General features: G+C 41.5%; 1 protein-coding gene across 4 annotated transcripts in view; it reads right to left on the bottom strand.

Moving 5' to 3' along the window:
* SYT1 (synaptotagmin 1) overlaps positions 1–20,646 on the bottom strand; it is a 664,148-nt gene that overhangs the window by 166,324 nt on the left and 477,178 nt on the right. For 3 of the 4 annotated variants that reach the window (XM_060191358.1, XM_007525653.3, XM_060191359.1), the window contains 2 exons: positions 13,605–13,789; positions 5,754–5,876 (listed from right to left, as the gene is read on the bottom strand). In XM_060191358.1, the coding sequence (XP_060047341.1) occupies positions 5,754–5,876; positions 13,605–13,789 (308 nt within the window). The remainder of the gene's footprint in view (positions 1–5,753; positions 5,877–13,604; positions 13,790–20,646) is intronic. The other variant, XM_007525654.3, reaches the window with a different exon arrangement.

Genomic DNA, 20,646 nt, shown 5'->3' with positions numbered 1-20,646 from the left:
TGGGTGGATGCTTTGGCAAAGGCCCGTCTCTTCCCAGAGCACATACCATTGCTTCCTCTTCTTCTCGGTTTGTTTTTCCTCCCCCGCCTACCCCCCCACCTTCCCTTGTGAATTTGAGCATAGAAGGCAAATGAATTCAGTTCTATAGACTTCAGAGCCCCAATTATGACAGATGCAGGCTCTAGGAAGCTTGGTTTTATGCACAAAAGAGGCTTTTAAAAGGTTGATGATTACCATTCAATATGGAATTCATTTTTGCAAAAGAGTTGCAATCAAATGACTTTGCAGTGTGTAAAAGCCCTTATGTATTATCTTTCTTTCCAGGGTATGATTTGTAAGTGGAAATAAATTGTTAAACAATCACCAGTCTGTAATTATAAAGCAGGAATTTTATCTTCTGAGCCAAAGCCTCATGCCAGCTTAATAGAAATTTCTTTGAAGCTGGGGAGCAGTTTGAGATAGACACTCTAAAACATCTTGATTTTTTTTTTTTAATCAGATTGACCTTTATCTGTGTGTTGGCTACTTGTTTTGTTTGACGGTCAATTGATCATTCTATATATTGTCTATTTAAACAAAGAACCTTTAGTTGTAGACATAACTTCCCTCGTCTAGAGGGGAAGTTACAGGCATGAGTTTAGCATGCCTGTCTCCTTTCTAAGGCGTTTCAGATATTCGTCGGGATGCGGCATCATCTAAGTTCATTTCCCACGTCTAAGCTCGACCGGACCTGCCATTATACGCGGATATCTTCACCCACCCTGTCCAATGCTTGACGTCTCTCACCCAATCTGGTCCCCTACGCCTACACTGAACTTCTCTGTTCCAGACTCTTGGAAACAGAGTTGGCAGTCAGCTGAGGTAAAGAACAAACACCTCATATCACAGACCCCTGCAAGCGTCAACCCGGCTTTGACCTAGCACGTTATGATTGGGCCCTCCTCAATCGCTATCAAACAGGCCATGGCTGATGCGCCGCTATGTTCCATCGCTGGGGAGCCAGAGATGACCCGAACTGCCCCTGCGGCTACAGACAGACTATGACCCACATAGTCAACGACTGCCACCTCTCCAGATTCAAAGGAGGTCTCGAAACTTTACATCAGGCTCAACCAGATGCTGTTGACTGGCTACGGAAGAAGGGCAAACGCTAGAAGAAGGAAGAGACCTTCTGCATTCATTCACGTCTGCTTTTTCAGCGGTAGATTCCTGTGTAGCAACCTGATAAACTATGGGGTGAGCATTTCCACAAAAAAAGCCAAAGGTGTTAGAAGAATACTCTAGATGCTTCCCCTATAGCCATACTGCTCTAGATCCATGTGTAAGAAACTTTTTGTTTAATTTAATTTAATTAAATTTTTAAAAATATTTATTTTCTATTTTGTCGCCCCTTTTTTATTGTTGTAGTAGTTATTATTGTTGTTGTTATTGATGTCATTGTTAGATAGGACAGAGAGAAATGGAGAGAGGAGGGGAAGACAGAGAGGGGGAGAGAAAGACAGACACCTGCAGACCTGCTTCACTGCTTGTGAAGCGACTCCCTTGCAGGTGGGGAGCCGGGGGCTTGAACCGGGATCCTTACACCGGTCCTTGTGCTTTGCGCCACGTGCGCTTAACCCTCTGCGCTACCACCCGACTCCCTAATTTTATTTGTAAAATATTGTCTTTATATTAATTTATTGGCTAGAGACAGCAAAAGGGGAGGAGTAGATAGAAAGGGAGAGAGACAGAGTGACACTTGCAGCACTACTTCACCATTCTTGAAGTTCTCCCCCTGCCGGTGGGGACTACTGAGAGCTCGAACCTGGGTCCTTGTGTACTGTAACACATGCACTCAACCAGGTGTGCCACCTGAGATATTTTAGACAACAGAATAGGAAAACAAATTGCTTCCTAAAAAAAGGGGGGAAAATCACATCTGTTTTCCACAAAAATGCTATAGACAGATTCTTGAGTGCATTTTGGTCATTTGGTTCAATTTTTTTTTTTAAACCTGGACTACTGTCCTGAATAATTATACTGTTTCCATCTTAATGCTGCAGTGTTTTAGTGACATCCTTATACAAATGGGTCCCCCAGTTGATGAAAGTCCTGGATTGTGATAGAGAAAACGTGAAGAGGTAGCACACCTAGAAAAGCCCACACATCACCCTGCGCAAGGACCTGAGTTCAAGTCTTTGATCCATGTGTGTGTGTGTGTGTGTGTGTGTTTGGGGGGGGGTCACTTCTTGAACAGTGAAGCTCTGCTACAAGTGTTTCTCCTCCTCCTCCTCTTCCTTCTTCTTCTCTCTCTCTCTCTCTCTCCCCTCTCCCTTTCTATTTCTCTCTTACCATAAAAAAGAAAGAAAAAGGGAAAATGTTGCCACTGTAATCAGTGGAGTCATGCAGGACCCAAGCCTGAATGATCACTGTGGTGATTAAAAAAAATAATAATAAAGAAGAAAAGAAAAACAAAACACAGATTATCAAAGTATGGCTTGATTAAAGCAGTTTTGTTATTGTTTTGCTTGGTTTGTCTGGCATGTGCTTTTAAAAAATAGCATGTGGATATCCAAATTTTTGTTTCCTCCTCACTGTTCTTTTTGGTAGAGAAAGAAAAAGAGACAGCCTAGCTTTTTTTTTCAAACTAGTTAATTTATATTCATAAACGTCTTTTTAAATATATATAGTTTCTTGATAAGGGGCAGAGTTGCTTCTTCCAGCTCTCTTCTGACTTCTGCCTGAGTGATAAGTATCACAATTCTTTCCCCCATGGCAGTGTCTCAAAGAGGGCATTTCAGGGAGTTAGTTTTGGTAAGCGAAAGGCATATATTTGATTATAGCCTTGTCCATGAGGTTTCACAGGCTTTTTCTTCCACAACTCATAGGAATCATTTTATAAATCAGATTAGCTAAGGGCATTTGGAGAAAAAAAATATCAATGCATAATATTAGAAATAATTTCACTGGATAGAATCTTCTAGATCTTTGGAATGAAACACCTTAAAAATGTGTTTGCTAGGAAGGGAACAGTCAGTGCACTTATAATTGACTGAAAGAATTAGTCATCTTATTTTATTAAGAATATTACTTTACAAAAATGATAACAGTACTCAGAGTTTAAAGACTATGACTAACCAAGATGAAATGCCACTAGCTATTAGAAAATATGAAAGGTTGTGTGTGTGTGTGTGTGTGTGTTTTGAATCGCTGGAGAAGAAATGATAAGCCAAGGTAATTTACATTGATTTTAACCTTCCTTAGAACATAGGAACAGGTAGGAATAGTTGGAAATGGTATTCCCCAACAAAGTCTTGAGGTCATTCCAACAGAATGGGTAGAAATGATTTCAAGTTGGAGTTGGGCTGTAGCGCAGTGGGTTAAGCGCAGGTGGCCCAAAGCACAAGGACCGGCATAAGGATCCCAGTTCGAACCCCGGCTCCCCACCTGCAGGGGAGTTGCTTCACAGGCGGTGAAGCAGGTCTGCAGGTATCTATCTTTCTCTACTCCTCTCTGTCTTCCCCTCCTCTCTCCATTTCTCTCTGTCCTATCCAACAACGACAACAACAATAATAACTACAACAATAAAACAACAAGGGCAACAAAAGGGAATAAATAAATAAAATAAATATTAAAAAAAAAGAAATGATTTCAAGTGCCCTATATTTAATTAACTCTATTGTTTACCTAGAAATCAGAATAAATCATACTTATCAACCTGGACCTACAAAATAATATTCACCTTGTAGTATGTATAATGAGATCACCAGCCAGGGCTGCAGTGAGGCTGGTCAAAGACAACTTTGTAATATGAGAGAGTATATGAATATGCCCCTTACTAGGGGTCCTGTGGGAGCTTCTGGGATAGAAGCCAACACCTGAACTGTCAATTCAGAAATCTCAGAATGCTCACTCCTTTTTAGAGCTCTCACAGTGACTTTTGATTATGGACATTAAAACTGAGCCTTGGCTTTTGATTGATTTATTATTGCTTATTCATCAAACTATAAAACACATGCTGCGTTAGTACTAAGCATGTCTCCTTTATTTTATTTACAAACATTCTGGGTGCTGGGGAGATACCATCAGAAACTCATGCTTAAGACTTCAAGGTCTCTGGTTCAGTGCCTTGGCATCAATGTAAGCCAGAGGAGAGCAGTGTTCTGATAAAACAAAAACAAACACCACAAAGAAACAACAACAAAATAACTTCCCCCCCCCTCCTCTACCAGACCACTGCTCAACATTGGCTTATGGTGGTGCTAGGGATTGACTCTGGGGCCTTGGAGCCTCAAGCATGGAAGCGTTTTGCAGAACCACCATGCTCTTTCCTCAGCTCCTAACTATACCTCTTGTAATTATTAGTTTCTCTCCCCCCAGAACAAAAGAAAAGCAAAAGGAATAGAGAGAGATAAAACTCTCCTTGTTAGAGAAGGGTTATGTGCTTGCAATTCTTAACAGCATGATCTGCTGATTTTTTTTTTTTCTTAGATTTGAAATTGCTTCAATGGTTCAGGAGGTAAAGGGGTATGGTATCATTAGTGTGCTGGATCCTGCCTTTTTTTTTTTTTTTTTAAATTTTATATTTATTTTATTTTCCCTTTTGTTGCCCTTGTTGTTTTTCATGGTTGTTGTAGTTATTATTGTTGTTGTTATTGATGTCGTTGTTAGATAGGAGAGAGAGAAGTGGAGAGAGGAGGGGAAGACAGAGAGGAGGAGAGAAAGATAGACACCTGCAGACCTGCTTCACCGCTTGTGAAGTGACTCTCCGGCAGATGGGGAGCTGGGGGCTCGAACTGGGATCCTGCCTTTTTATGTAGAGAGATTTCTGTTTTTTAGTAGTTCCCTTTGAGTCGTCTTTATAACGGACATTTGAGAGAAAACAGCTAATGGAGGGACCACTGTGCTCAACTTTTTTTTTTTTTTGAGAAATTGTTACAGAGATGCCCGGTTGGTTATTTTCTTTCCAGTTGTCTGTCAGTCCGGAGACAGTAGTCACAGACACAGGGACTATAGTTGCTGCTGGTGCTTGTCGAGAAATGCTATCGCATTTACACTAGCGGTTTTACGTCATACCACCTTGTACATCATACCACCTTGTACGTCATACCACGGAAATTTGTGGACCACAAGTCAACCATATCCAGGTCCTGCTCAATACATTGTTTCAGAGCTTGCGCTCACATGCCCTGGCTGGGTCTCAAGACATCACATCCAAAGAAAACTGATGTAGTTTATCTAGCTCAGTGCAGAGACAGTGCAGGACGACTACGGCAGGGAGCTCCAAGAGTCAAAACCAATCTGTATTCCGCTGGCTTTTGCTGTAAGTGCCATGAGGAGATGCAATCCATTGAATACTGTGAATTCTAATTACCAGCCAAGTTAAATGAGCAAGTAAAGGACTGCCTGTACTTAGAAATTATTTTATCAATAGCTTTGATAATTGCATTTCCCTCCCTCACAGCAAATGGAATGCTTTAAGAAGTAGCTTGCCTCAATGTCTGCGTAGTCATTTTAGAAAATGTAAAGGAATTAAAAGACACTTGTGGGGCTAGGCGGTGGCACACCTGGTTAAGTGCACACATCATAGTACGCAAGGACTCAGGTTCAAGCCCCGGTCCCCACCTGCAGGGCGAAAGCTTCACAAGTGGTGATGTAGGGCTGCAGTTGGCTCTCTGTCTCTTTCATTCTCTATCTCCTCCTCTCCTCTCAAGTACTTTCTGTCTTTGTTCATTAATTAAAAAAAAAAAAGACACTTGTCTCCCCCCTCAGACCTGGTTATTTTGGAAATCGTAGTCCAGTGAGTATTGAAGTTTCCCCAATTTCTCCTCCTCTTTGGGTTCTTCCTTTTCTTCTCCATCAGTCAGTCCAGTTTCAGCATCATCATCCTTAAGGGCCTATGAGCAGGGAAATAGATCACAGGTGAATTCACGTCAGACAGCAAAACCCAAGTTCAACTGGACCACTGGCTATAATCCCAAACTATCGGAAGCAAGCACTAAGATGTTGGAAATCTGTTGTCTGACACACATTCACACTTACTGCTCTCTTTCTCTCTCTCTCTCTCTTTCACACACACACACACACACACACACACACACACACACACACACACACACACACACACACACATTTTAAATTCCATTGATGCATGGCTTTCCAGTGCCCCCCATCTCCCCAGCCCCCACTCAACAAGCAAGATGGAAGCAATGGAAGAAGCCCCTCAGAATACTGCAAGCCAAAGAATGTCAAGTTCTTGCACAGGGGATGTTAACTCGGCCCCACACTGGGTTCTGAGACAACTGCTGCTTGCAGAGCTCTGACAAACATGCTATTGACCAGGCCAGATCTCACATTCCTGTAGATGGGAAAGATATTCAGCATCATGTACATGGCTACATGCAGTGGAGTAATGACACGAGATACGTGGCCTTTTCTTTCCTTGAATCCTATGAAAAGCATCGTCGAGGGATTCTCAGAAAACGGTTCATTTCCTGCCTTGCATGTCTATACCTATCACAGCTATGGAAAAAAAAAAACATGCCACCAAGCAAATGCATGTCCAGAGAGAAGTTCACCCCACTTCCAGCCTAAGTTTACCATTTTGTTTTCATGACAACTCCACAGAAGCCAGGCTGAATTAAATTGATTTATGGGCTTATTTGATAAAAAAAAATAGATGAATCAAGTTATACTTGTAATCTTGCTCAAAGCTGCAAGGGGCACAGCATTTTATTTTGCAATAAAGGACAGAACAGGGTTCTGATCTTTTAAAACTTGATTCAGACAAATTGAATATTCTTTATAACCTAACACTTAGGTCCAGTGTAAACTGGAATACTAGAAAGCTCATTATTTAACCCAAAACATTAAAGTGCTCCTTTCTCTTTAAAAAATGCTCTATTTTAGTAATGAGTAAAGACATTTTGCTAAATAATTCAAAGTTTTATGAAGGTTAGACATATTTGAGGTCATTTTTCCAAGAATGTGAAGTCTTACTGCTTTAAATTTAATGAACTCTACTACATAGTAATTACTGGAAATCTAAAATGTTACATTTCCTTGACCACTTGTGAAGCAGAAAAAAAATAAAAGTAAAATGTTTTGTGATCGCCAATATATAACCTTCACTAAATATTTTCTGGTTGTTTGGTTCTTGTTGATTTGAAGAGATTCTTTCTATTTTAGTTGTTTCAGCCTTAATAACATTTTTTAATATTGTGTTTCTAGGTATCAAATATTGCCTTCTGCATTTTGATTACGGCATTTTTATTCTGTATTTCCTTATTATGTGTATGTATTTCCTATAGAATTTCACAGAAATCAAGACAGTAAGAATGTGAGACTACTTTCTGTGTTGTGAGACAATTTCAATTCCATAACTTCTCTCCTCTTTATTTCTCTTCCTCCCTTTCTTTCTGTCTTTCTTTTCTTCTTTCTTTCTTCCTCTCTTTCTTTCCTTCCTCCTGCCCTTCCTCCTTTCTTTCTCTCTCTTCCTCCCTCCCTCTCTCTTCTTTCTTTCCTTTCTTGCAATTTCAGACAGGTGGTAGTGATACAAGAGAAGGGAAGACACCACAGCACGACTCTGTCATCTGTGAAGTTGCCCCTAATACTATCCATAATATCCCACGTGGTGTCAGGGCTCAAACCTGGGTCCTCACGCATGACAATTTTCCTGCCCTAGACTACTTATTACTGCTGACAAAGTACATGGATTTTAACTCATGTCAGCAATGAAATAACAACTGAGTATTTAAAAAAAAATAAATTAGGGGCTGAGTGGTGGTGCACCTGGTTGAAAGCACAGGCTACAATGCACAAGGACCAGGGTTCAAGCCCCTGGTCCCCACCTGCAGGGGGAAAGCTTCAAGAGTGGTAAAGCAGGGTTGTAGGTATCTCTCTGTCTCTCTCCTTCTCTGTCTCCCCCATCCCTGTCGATGTCCCTATACAATAAAAAAATTAAAGATAATATAAAAAATCAAAAAACAAACAAAAAAGATATTAATATTTTAACTTGGGAAACAAATATTCAATTACAATAGTAGGAAAAGACTGAATCTATTGAGAGGATTTTAGGCCCTCACTGCTCTTTCAGGATTTCAGCTGTCTGTGTGTATCTGTGTCTTGAACATTTCCACAGGGGAAAAAAAAATGTGTTCAGAAAATTACAGCTTAGGTCATTTGCCTCCTTGTATGATTAAAACAACAACAGTAGCAAACCTGTGTGTCCTTTTGCCTGAAAATAAAATCAGTCTATGACTCTAGCATAATAAGTAAAATAACTGATCGATTAAAACACTTTTTCAAAAGTCTCTTTTAATTTCTAATATCGTGTCTCAGCCCAGTGCCATTGGAAATAGCCAAGATACTAAATCTCCTTCTCCCTAAGTGGTTTTTGGCCTAATAAGAGGTGCAGGGCCCTGTCTGCAATTACTCTGCATGAAATAGGGCTAAATTTTTGATAATTTCTCAGCACCACTGTTCATCACCGAAGTGATTAAGTCCATTCTTGTCCCCCAAAGGATGCACTTAAGCAAGACATTTTCGATACGATTGCATTAAATCCAGACCTATTAAATCAGTCGCTATTATCATATCACTGGAGAGATGTCCCCACCCACCTTGTTTTACCTTCCCCTCCTGGAACAAAAAAAAAAAAAAAAAAAACATAGAGAGAGAGAGAGAGAGAGAGAGAAGGAAAAAAAAAGGTTCTGAGCCCAGCCATTTGGAGAGATTGCTAAATGGCCTTAGAAAGGCTGGTGCTAGGGATGTCAGAACTTGTCTTTAAATTTCAGCAATTTTGTGACCCTGCAGCCAGCTGGCTGTGGCGTTCCAAAGGTGCCCAGTTCACAGCCTTCAGAAGGCGCTTTTGCTTCGTGGTGCTAGGTGGGTTTTGCTCAGGCTGTCCAGATTCCATCATCCACACTAAGCATGGAGCACAAGGGAACTGTGCTTTCTTGTTGGTGTCCCTTGGTTGAGAGCTTGAGCTTTCTAATATTGCTGTGTTTAATGAGCTAGTGACATTTCTGAAGAGAACCTTTATCTCTTGAAAAAAAAAAGGAGTCAATTTAGTTCAGCCTTTTGATGTGTGCCAGAATAATGCCTCCCCCTTCCTGTGGAGTCCCCAGCTGCCAGGCCACTAGATGTATCTGAGCGTTGGCTAGGGGTATCTGAATAGAGCAGACGAAACCTACCGCAACGGACAGTCCCAGAACAGTCATGAGATACAACACAGATAAGGAGGACATAAAAGGAAGAAATACAAATTAAAATATCCACACACATTAGTGAAAACCATGGAGAAATGACCTTTCCAGACAGCTAGCTATCAAACTTGCTATCCTCCCCACTTGGCGTTGTTAAACAGAAGGCATAAGAGTCTTAAATACTTCATTATGGGGTCAGGTGGTGGTTTACCTAGTTAAGCACATCACAGTACAGTCTGCAAGGACCCAGGTTCAAGTCCCGGGTCCTCACCTGAAGGTGGTGAAGCAGGGTGGCAGGTGTCTCTCTCCTCTATCTCCCTCTCCCCCTCTCAAGTCTTCACTCTCTCTCTCTCTTTCCCTCTCTCTCTTTCTTCCTCTTCCTTTCTCTCTCTCTCTCCCTCCCTCTCTCTCTCTCCCTCTCTCTCTCTCCAATGAGAAATAAATAAATTAAATTAAATTAAAAATACTTACTGTCTACTGTCAGTATATAAATATACTCTCTGTAGACACTCTAGCACTGTGGAAAAATCTAACAATTCTTCTCTGGTTACCCACATCTTCCCACAGAGACATGCAGCCACACATACACACCAACATTTAGAATTCTGAGAGTGCTTTCACGGACTAAAACACTGCAATCTTATTGATCGCCACAGAGCCAAAGTCTAAAATGTTTCTCGAATAAATAAATACTTTGCTTTCAAAGGAGAGAGCCTAGACCCCCTCCCCCCTCCACACACATCAATATTCTGCTCACGGTATTTTGGACATCATAATTACTTAAAAATAGTTTTGCAGGGGCCAGGTGGTGGTGAACTCAGTTGAGTGAATGTTACCATGTTCTAGTATCTAGGTTCAAGCCCCTGGTGTCCATCTGTTTGTGCAAAGCTTCATTAACAGTAAAGTGGGGCTAAAGGTCTCTCTCTCTCTCTCTCTTCCTCTTCCTCTCTGTCTTCCCCTTCCTTCTAAGTGTTTCATTGTCTGGATCTAATAAGTAATAAATAAACAATTAAGAAAGTTAAAAAAAAAGACACTTTGCTTTGGGTTGTTACTGTTTTGAATCAAGGTGATCTGAAGGCCGCACTTGACATAACCTGTTAGACCCTGTGCTTTATGCTTGGCTTCCTCATTCATAATGTAATTGCTATGTTGTTTTGACTTAAAAAGTAGCATAAAGACAGTGGAGACAGCATAATGGTTATGCCAGAGCCTTTCATGCCTGAAGCGCTGAAGTCCCAGGTTCAACTCCTTAGCACAACCATAAAACAGAGCTGAGTGCTCTGGTGTCTCTCTCTCTCTCTCTCTCTCTCCCTCCCTCCCTCCCTCCCTCCCTCTCTCTCTCTCTCTCTCTCTCTGCTTCTCTCTGCCTCTCTCTCTGTGTCTGTCTCTCTCTCTTACTAAAATTAAGCTGCTACACAACTGTCTACAGTGTGGTCTATTTTCTTTTGTTCCAATTATACTTCCTTCTGTACAATTAACTGCTTATGAATCCAAATCAGACTTCTAAAATATTAGACAGACAAAATGACCGCCATGAAATAGTTAGCACGACCTTTGTGGCCGGGGGAAATCCTAAATGCTTCGATGAAGCAGATTAGTTTCAACTTTACTGACTCTGCTGTATTCCCTTGTTTGACTTCTTTTGTTTTTCTAATTCCATTCCAAAGAAGGGAGGATCAATGAGAAAACAGTCACCATAAATTCTCTGGATTTTCTACTTTTTGATGTCTTGATCATTTATCCAGGTTATAATGGAGGTAATAAACACCATTACCATGCCATAAATGTTATTGTTACATCACACATAACCAAATCCACAAAGAGAAATACACATTTCTTGCCTGTAGAAGGAAGTGCTAGAGTTATCATTGAGCATAACTCAGTGTTTTTATAGTTAGTTTGAGGATATAGAAATAGCATGTTTGAATTGTTGTAAAAATAACTTTTTTTTTTCCAAATTACTGCCTCATAGATTTCTCTGAATTTTCTGTAGCTACTATTTAGTTCATGACTGTGATTATTTCTACACTTAAGACTGAGCATTTAAAGAAATCTATACAAAGTCTTGTCTGCTATGGGTACCACTGAATTTTTTTTTTTTTTGTAATTCAATTTTTCTTAAAAATGTGATTTAAAAAATTCAGTTCTCATGTAACAAGTTAATGTTAGAGAAAAAAAAACCCTGACTAGAAAACTGTATTGGGATGTTTAGATGCTTATACTTAGAAACTTTCAGGGAAATGGGGCTCCTCCTCCTCTGAGGCCGGAATAGAGCTCTGAGCACATGAAGGAGCTAATGTTTTATAGCTCTGGGAAAAAAAAAAAAACCCAGACAGACAGAAGACAGACAGACAGACTAAAAACTGCAGCTGGTGAAAAAAAAAAAAGAACTCTTGTGAAACTGTTGTTAGCATACACTGTAGTGTTTTTAAGGCAAAGGGCTTACTAATGAAAAATTAATGTAAAATGGTGTATAAAAAGACAAATGAACCTAGACTCTGGCAATCCAAGGGTTAAGTTAGCAATTAAGTAATTAAGACAGGCCTGTCCTTGAGAAAGAAAACAATTCTCAGGATTTAAGGCTGTTACCAGAGACAGGCCAGGGAGTCTGCAAGGCAGGAGATAATCGCAAGGACAGACTCTGAGAAAACAGCCTGGGAGCCTAGAGTCAGAAAAAGAGATAACCACAAAGTCAAACAAGACCCCCTCCTCTTCCTCTCATGTGGGCTACAATTGTCAAACTGTCATGTCATCACATTGTGTAGCTGGACTTTGTCACGTAGCCATGTAGTCTGAAACATATATAAACCTTAGTGAGACTTGGGTACAGGGTTGATTACCAGAGAGCTGCTGCACCAGCCCCTCGGTAATTCGGCCCTAGCCGGCTAGAATCATAAAAGACTTTTTCTGTTTACATCACTTCGGTCTCTTGGTGCTTCCTTAGATTCTTGAACCTAACCTAGGACTCAGTCAGAGAAAAGGGCTTTGTCTCTAAGTATGTTACTTATGGCACTATGCAAATACACTCAAATTTCTTCTTTGATTAAATTGCTCTTAAGGAGATTCACAGAGATGAGTTTGGTTCATCGTAGTTTATACAGAAGGGGAATTTCTTTGCATGAACATATATTAGTTACCTCATATTAAATACCTCATAAGCATGTGATTCCAAGAAGTATGTGCTCAGGTCATTGTAAATATTAATAACAACATTAATTCTGAAACATCTCATATAGTTAATTTAGCCAAAAACAGGCAAGAAGGTAAAAAAAAAGCCAAATAATTTTCTTAGGCCTTGGGAAAATATGCACAGCTTCGGTAACCTATAACAAAAAAAAAAAGTCTAGGGAGTCGGGCTGTAGCGCAGCTGGTTAAGCGCAGGTGGCTCTAAGCTCAAGGACTGGCGTCAGGATCCCGGTTCGAGCCCCTGGCTCCCCACCTGCAGGCAGGTCCCTTCACAGGCGGTGAAGCAGGTCTGCAGGTGTCTGTCTTTCTCTCTCCCTCTCTGCCTTCCCCTCCTCTCTCCATTTCTCTCTGTCCTATCCAACAACAACGACATCAATAATAACTACAACAATAAAACAACAAGGGCAACAAAAGGGAATAAATAAATGAAATTAAAAAATTAAAAAAAAAGTCTAGTCAAATAAACTATAACCACCATTATGATTTTAATTGTCCCAAGGTAAAGAACAAGAAATTTGCCTTGAAATGCCATCCTATTCTTCTTCTTTTTTTTTAACCTTTATTTATTTGCTGGATAGAGACATTCAGAGAGGGAAGAGGGTGATAGAGAGGGAGAGAGACAGAGAGACACCTGCTTCACCACTTGTGAAGCTTTCCCCCTGAAGGTTGGGGCCAGGGGCTCGAACCTGGGTCCTTGCGCACTGTAAAATATGCGCTCAACCAGGTGCGCCACCACCTGGCCCCTCCCATCCTATACTTTAGGTCCAACTCTGACTTCTCTTTGCCCTGTGTAGTAAGCACATTATTCTTGAGAATTAATCTCTGAACAGGTTGGCTATGTACAATGGCTAGCTCCCACTTGAGTGAAATCTGTTAAAAGTCACTAAACTATTGAAAAAAAGTGGCTACAAAGAGAATGTTAGAAAGTTGACGGGTCAAGAAGGGAGCACTCTGATAGCTGCATTTTGCTTTTCAACTCAGCCATCCAGAGTTTGACCTGCTGGTCCCACCAAGGTTGACCTGATGTTCAAGGGCGCCCTTTCCTAGTTAATATGCTTAGCGTCGTACCACCACCCAATGTTTCCTTTTGCTCTCTGGGGAACTGGGTACTAAGAGCTGCAAAGCATCTTTACAACAAGTGTCCAGATGCGACAGGTCCCTACGCTAATCTGCTGTTAACTGTTGACTCATTTTCAACACAGAACAAGGAATCTGGAAAGAATAACACATTACCTGATCTTTCATGGTCTTGCCTAGGTCTTTCACGTCTTTCATGTTAATGACATTCTTCCCTCCCTTTTCCTTTCCCTTCTTCTTGTTTTTCTTTTTGAACAAGCACTTCTTACAGATGCAAAAGCAGCAGGTCAGGACTAAGAGGACAGCAACGATGGCTATGGCAATTAAGGCCCATGGTGGCACTGAAAGAGAAAGAAAGAAACATGCGGAGACCAATAGTCACACAAAACAGTGAGAGTGTGCACAGCCTTTTAACTGGTGGGCTACCGAGACCCCACCGCCCTTGGTCTTTAGGGAACACCAGGAACTGTCTGACGTTGCTTCAGTCATGCTGTTCCTCTGCCTGCCTTTGAATTTACATTCTAGTTCCACTGTTTACTATGTTATCTGGGGCAAACTGCCTGAGTTTCTTTCTTTCTTTCTTTCTTTTTTCTTGAGATAGAAAAGGAGAAGTGGGGCCAAGCGGTGGTGCACCTCGTTAAGCACACACATTACATTCTTGAAGGATCTGGGTTCAAGCCCCTGGTCCCCACCTGCAGGGGAAAAGCTTCAGTGGTGAAGCAGGGCTGCTGGCGTCTCTCCATCTTTCTCCCTCTCTATCTCTTCCTCCTCTCTCAATTTCTCTGTGTCTCTATCCAGTAATAAATAAAGATTTAATTTTAAAAAAAATAGGAGAAGAAGCGAGGGAGGGAGTGAGTGAGAGAAAGAGAGAGGGAGAGGGAGAGAGGGAGAGAGAAGGAGAGAGAGGGAGAGAGAGGGAAAGGGAGAGGGAGAGGGAGAGGGAGAGGGAGGGAGAGAGAGAGAGAGAGAGAGAGAGAGAGAGAGAGAGAGGGAGAGGGAGAATAATTGGTTGGGCGGTGTCAAATCTGCTATAGCTGTTCTATTACCATGAGTAAGGACCCAAGTTCAAGTCCTGGGTCTCCACCTGCAGGGGAGAAACTTCACTAGTGAAGGAGGTCTGCAGGTGTCTCTATTTCTGTCTCCCTCTCTCCCTCCCATTTCCTCCTCAATTCCTCTCTGTATACAAAATAAACAAAACATTAAAGAAGAAAAAGGAGCACATTATCCAGGTAAACTATTTCACTGGTTTGCTGCCTCAGTTTCCTCCTCCTCCTCCTCCTCCTTCTTCCTCTCTCTCTCTCTCTCTCTCTCTCTCTCTCTCTCTCTCTCACACACACACACACACACACACACACACACACACACACACAGTTGTCATCAAGGTTACCGCTGGGGCTTGGTGTTGGCATTATGAATTCAACACTCCCAGTGGCCATTCTCCCTCTCCCCCCCCTTTCTATTTAATTTGATAGGACAGAGAGAAATTGAGAGGGGAGAGGGCAATAGGGAGACAGATAAAGAGACACCTGCTGATCTGCCTCACCACTTGTGCAGTGTCCTGTGGGGAGTAGGGGGTTCAAACTTGGGTCCTTGCGCACTGTAATGTGTGTACTCAACTGGGTGTGCCACCACCAGGCTCCCCCCTCCCTACCCCCTAGCATCCTCATCTTTTCAATGATGGTAAGTTGGTCAGTAACCCATAGGATCCCTGCAAGATGAAACGGGCTGCAGTACCTTGCACATGGCAAAAGCTTAACGGCTATTACTCGTGGCTATTACTTAACTGCTATTACTCTTCTCTTGAATATGATGGTTTCTATCAATATGTCTTAGACTCAAGAGAAGGGAGGAAAGGGATCAAGTAAGCACTGAAGGTGAGGAAGGTCTTTCTGCTCCATAAGTCAGACATGAGAAGATGGAACTTCTCAGGGACTATGGACAGGGTCAGTGGTACTGAGACAGGGCTTGGGGCACATTTCTAGACTGTATGATTGGCTCAGTCTGTTGAACTGTGCTGTGCTCAATGTGCTTCCTTCTCTGCCAAGACAGTAGTGGCCTTCACTTCTAGGCATAGAACTCATCGTATCTTGGGGGACCATGAGACCCGCATGCCTGAAATGCTGGTTGCAACCAAAGTGATGCTCCATCTTCCCCCTTTTTTGTGTGTCCAGAGTAAGCCTCTCTCTCTCTCTCTCTCTCTCTTTTTGAAAGAAAATCAGTGAGAGTTATTACATATTTTAAAAGATGCTGTCAGTACATATGGTAAAGGCATTGAGAAGGGTGATGATTTTTAGATGAGAGGTTACACATTTACAGTGTTTAAAATAAGAAAGAGGGGAGTCGGTGGTAGTGCAGGGGGTTAAGCACAACTGTCGCAAGGCACAAGGATCCACATAAGGATCCCAGTTCAAGCCCCTGGCTCCCCACCAGCAGGGGAGTTGCTTCACAGGTGGTGAAGCAGGTCTGCAGGTGTCTATCTTTCTCTCCCCCTCTCTGTCTTCCTCTCCTCTCTCCATTTCTCTCTGTCCTATCTAACAACGATGACATCAACAACAACAACAACAATAATAATAACTACAACAACAATAAAAAGACAAGAGCAATGAAAGGAAAAATAAATAAACAAAAATTAAAAACAATTAAATAAAAAAATAAAGAATATGTAGTGACTGCTGGTGGTGCACCAGGTAGAGTGAGCATGTTACCATGTGCAAGAATCTGGGTTCAAGCCCCCAGTCCTCACCTGCAGGGGGAAGTGGTGAAGTAGGGCTGCGGGTGTCTTTCTTTTTCTTTCCCTTTCTATCTCCCTTTTCCATTATTAGTTTCCCTCTGTCTCTATACAATAAATAAACATTAAAAAAAACACTTGAAAGAGAAAAAAGAAATCATCTATAAGCATACTGAAATATACATTTACTTTCCTATTATAACGACCCACCTTCTGAACACTTTCTCTGCTTTCTTCTTTGGCATGCCTTACACAATGCGTTTATTAAAAAGGAGGTCTTGTGAAGATATTTAAGGTTTCACTTTGTCAGGAAAGGAATTAGCCCACAATTGAGATCAATCAGAAGAAGTAATTATATCTGTCTGTTGCAATAAAAAAAAAGACTGGGCACTGAAATGGTAAGAGAAAGTGCTATTTTTTTTTTATCCCAGCTAGAAAAACATCCTTAGTATCAATGATTCCTGAATACAAGTCAGGAGTGCTTTGATTAAGTAAAAACACTTAAAAATTAACCTCTTTTCAAAACTGCGAAAACCTTCTCTCTACTTTCAATTTGCATTTAGTGTCATATGATGCAATACTTACTAAACATATCACTGTAGTTTAAAAATGACTACTAGATGTTATTCCTAGACAAGTCAAGTCACAACTTTTGAAATCATGTTTTCAGTTATTGAAATATTTGTCCAAGCACTCTCTCTCTCTAATAATTTTTATCTATTTATTATTGGATAGAAACAGAGAAATTGAGAGGGGGAGGGGGAGAGAGAGAGGAGGGAGGAAGGCAGAGAGAGAGAGAGAGAGAGAGAGAGAGAGAGAGACCTGAAGCCCTGCTTCACCACTCGTGAAGTTTCCCTCCTGCACGTGGGGACCAGGGGTTTGAACCTGGGTCCTTGTGCATTGTAATGTGTGCACTCAACAAGGTGTGCCACCATCTTCCCTCCACCCCCAGCACACACATTTTTATAATCTCACTAGACAATCACTTAAAAAAATGTAAGTGAAAGTTCATGTAACCCATGATCTCATTGATAATAACTCCTTTCAAAGCTTCTACCTCTTTCATCCAGCTCAATTCGTGTCGGCATGAGTAAGTACCTGAGGATACATTGCCGGCAAGACAATATTAATAATGTCCCTTCAGTCTGAACCTCGTAAATTATTCTCCTAGCCCGACTCGTGGGTCTAGCCTCTCAGAGTGCCACATAAAAGTTTCTCCAATTACAGAAGACAAGATGGAGACCATCTGACAAGCTCACAGAAGGAGAAAGCCCAGCGACATTATTTAATCAAAAGGAGTGAAAGAGACAGAAACACAGGACCATAGGATACATTTTCCAATTGAGCAATGTGACAGTAAATTATGACCACCAGGAAGAGCGTGGATGCTTACCACGTGACTGTCTTTATCTCCAAAAGTGCAGCTGCCTCCCAGACTCACTTTCAGATGACAGTCTGAATTAAATTTATTTTGCATGGGCTATAGAGTGGGACACATGAGACGAAGGACTGTTTCTCAGACTTCATAGGTACCTTTAGAAAAAGATAATAAAGGGGGCCAGGTGGTGGCGCACCTAGTTCAGCACACACATTACAGAGAGCAAGGACCCAGGTTCAAGCCCCTGGTGAAGCAGGGCTGCAGGTGTCTTCCTTCCTTCCTTCCTTCCTTTCTTTCTTTCTTTCTTTCTTTCTTTCTTTCTTTCTTTCTTTCTTTCTTTCTTTCTTTCTTTCTTTCTTTCTTTCTTTCTTTCCTTTTGTTGGCCTTGTTGTTTTATTGTTGTAATTATTGATGTCGTTGTTGTTGGATAAGACAGAGAGAAATGGAGAGAGGAGGGGAAGACAGAGAGGGGGAGAGAAAGATAGACACCTGCAGACCTGCTTCACCACTTGTGAAGTGACTTTCCTGTAGGTGGGGAGCAGGGGGCTCAAACCGGGATCCTTAAGCCTGTCCTTGCGCTTTGCGCCACATGCGCTTAACCTGCTGCGCTACAGCCTGATTCCCCCCCCTCCCTTTCTCTCTCTATCTCTATCCAGTAATAAATAATAATTAAAAAAAGATTAAGGGAAGGGGCCAGGTAGTGGTGCACAGAGCACACATATTACAAAGTGCAAGGACCCAGGTTCAAGCCCCTGGTCCTGTCCTGCAGAGGGAAAGCTTTACCAGTGGTGAAGCAGGGCTGCAGGTGTCTGTCTGTCTCTATCCCTCTCTATCTCCTGCTTCCCTTTTGATTTCTGGCTGTGTCTATCCAATAAACAAAGATTCAAAAAAAATTTTTTAAGATAATAAAGGGACTGCTGGGAGGAGTGGTTCTGGAATCGCAGTGGTCAGATTGGAGCTCTCCCCAAAACAACCAATAAATACAGCAAGAGACCCACTTGGACCCATACTCTACAGCTGAGACACCCACAGACTCAGACACCAAGTTGCAGATGCTGCCATGATACCATCCTGACGTTCCTGGGCAGACGACCTCACCAATGTGTCCTGGAGCCTCCCTTCCCCCCGCCACACTAGGGTAAGACAGAAACAGGCTGGGGGTGTGGATCCACCTGCCAATGCCTATGTCCAGTGGAGAAGCAATTCCAGAAGGCAGACCTCCCACCTTCTGCTCCCCCCCAAACAACTTTGATCCATACTCCCAGTGGGGGCGTAGTGATAGAAGAGGGCCCTGAACTCCAGCTCCACCAGCACCCAGAGAGAGAGAGGAGGAAAAGGAGAGAGACATCATGGAGGTAGTAATGTTGTCATGAGTGGCTCAGAGGGGAAGAGAGGATTGGGTCAGGAAGAAAAAGGGGGCAATCATGTATAAATGTGGACAGATACTTGTAGAGAAGATGGTTGGCTCATGTCTACAGCCTTAGCGGAACTGAGGTGGCTTGCAGTGGGGAGACTGAAGATTTGGTACTCTGGTGGTAGAAATGGTGTGCAGAATTATACCCCTGTTGACATGTAATTTTGTAGTCAGTATTAAATCACTAATAAAATTTTAAAAAAGATAATAAAAACCCCTCCTGTTATACTGTTATATTGTGTACTCACCTAGTATTTAAAATTCGGTGAGTATACTAGTTTTTTTTTTTTCCCCCTGAGCCTGAAATCTGATATGCAGGTGGATCCAAGTTATTGACTGGGGAGATTATGTCACGGCTGGATAAAGGAACAGAAAGCTGAATCAGGGAAGAGAGTAGCACCCAAATATGGGAAAGGTGTATAAATATTGATGACTATAAACTCCCCAAACAAAAAAATAGTATAGCCACAGGTCCTTTGGAATATAACTAAAATATGCCTACTAGCTATCTACAAAATTGAGACACCCTCCCCCAACTCTTCATCTGCACTATTCCAACCTTTAGGTTCATGATTAATCAACAATTTGTTTGTCTTTGTATGTTAACTCTCTTTTCAGCCACCAGGCTCCAGATACTAGCATGATGCCAACCAGACTTCCTTGGACAGACAACCCCACAAATATGTCCTGGAGCTCTGATTCCCTAGAGCCCTTCCCCACTATGGAAAGAGAGAGACAGGCTGGGAGTATAGATCGACCTGTCAACGCCCATGTTCAGCGGGGAAGCAATTACAGAAGCCAGACCTTCTGCATCCCACAATGACCTTGGGTCCATACTCCCAGAGGCATAAAGAATAGGAAAGCTATCAGGGGAGGGGAGGGGATATGGAGTTCTGGTGGTGGGAATTGTGTGGAGTTGTATCCCTGTTATCCTATGATTTTGTCAGTGTTTCCTTTTTATAAATAACATATAATAAAATAAAATAAAAATAAAGTAAAAAAATAAAACTCGGTGAGCTGAGTAAAGAAAGAACATTCATAGTTCGACTCATTTTATGGTGTATAAAAATGTATTTCAATCTTAGGGAGCTGATCTCTTATTTAGATTAAGCACAGTGTGTGTCAAGAAAGACCCATTCATCATAAGTCAACAGCTGTGTTTCATTCCCCCACCTATTAATTCACTGAATCTTCACAGCAATCTTGGTCATGACTTCTTCAGCTGTACAGAGGAAAATCCATTGTACAGTGTCAATAAATCAAAGATGTCTTTACATTATTAGGTTAAAATGTGTACATGATAAATATCTACCCAAGAAAAGTTATATAGTTTTGAATTCTTGTTATCAGAATTCATTGTATATATGTTAAAAAAAAAAAACAACCACCACCCAAATAAAGCCAATGTCAGCAGAGACGATGCTTCCAAGAGTGATGCCTTTAATATATTATGTGGCTTCAATAAGAGAAGGCCTCATCAAAATACTGCCCACGGCAGAAAGCTATCATCTTATTGTTACTGCTACCCGGTTATCACTAAATGGAGTTTGATGACAAGAATTTTAACACTTAACTTAAAAAGGACTTCCAGTGGCAAATAGACTAGTATAAAAACTCTCTATTAGTCATGTTCTCTCATTTTTCTCCTTAATGAATTAATCTCACGTCCCATCTAACC

The sequence above is a fragment of the Erinaceus europaeus genome, chromosome 5 (assembly GCF_950295315.1).
Source record: "Erinaceus europaeus chromosome 5, mEriEur2.1, whole genome shotgun sequence".
NCBI lineage: Eukaryota > Metazoa > Chordata > Mammalia > Eulipotyphla > Erinaceidae > Erinaceus > Erinaceus europaeus.
This window is presented reverse-complemented; position numbering and strand designations above follow the sequence as displayed.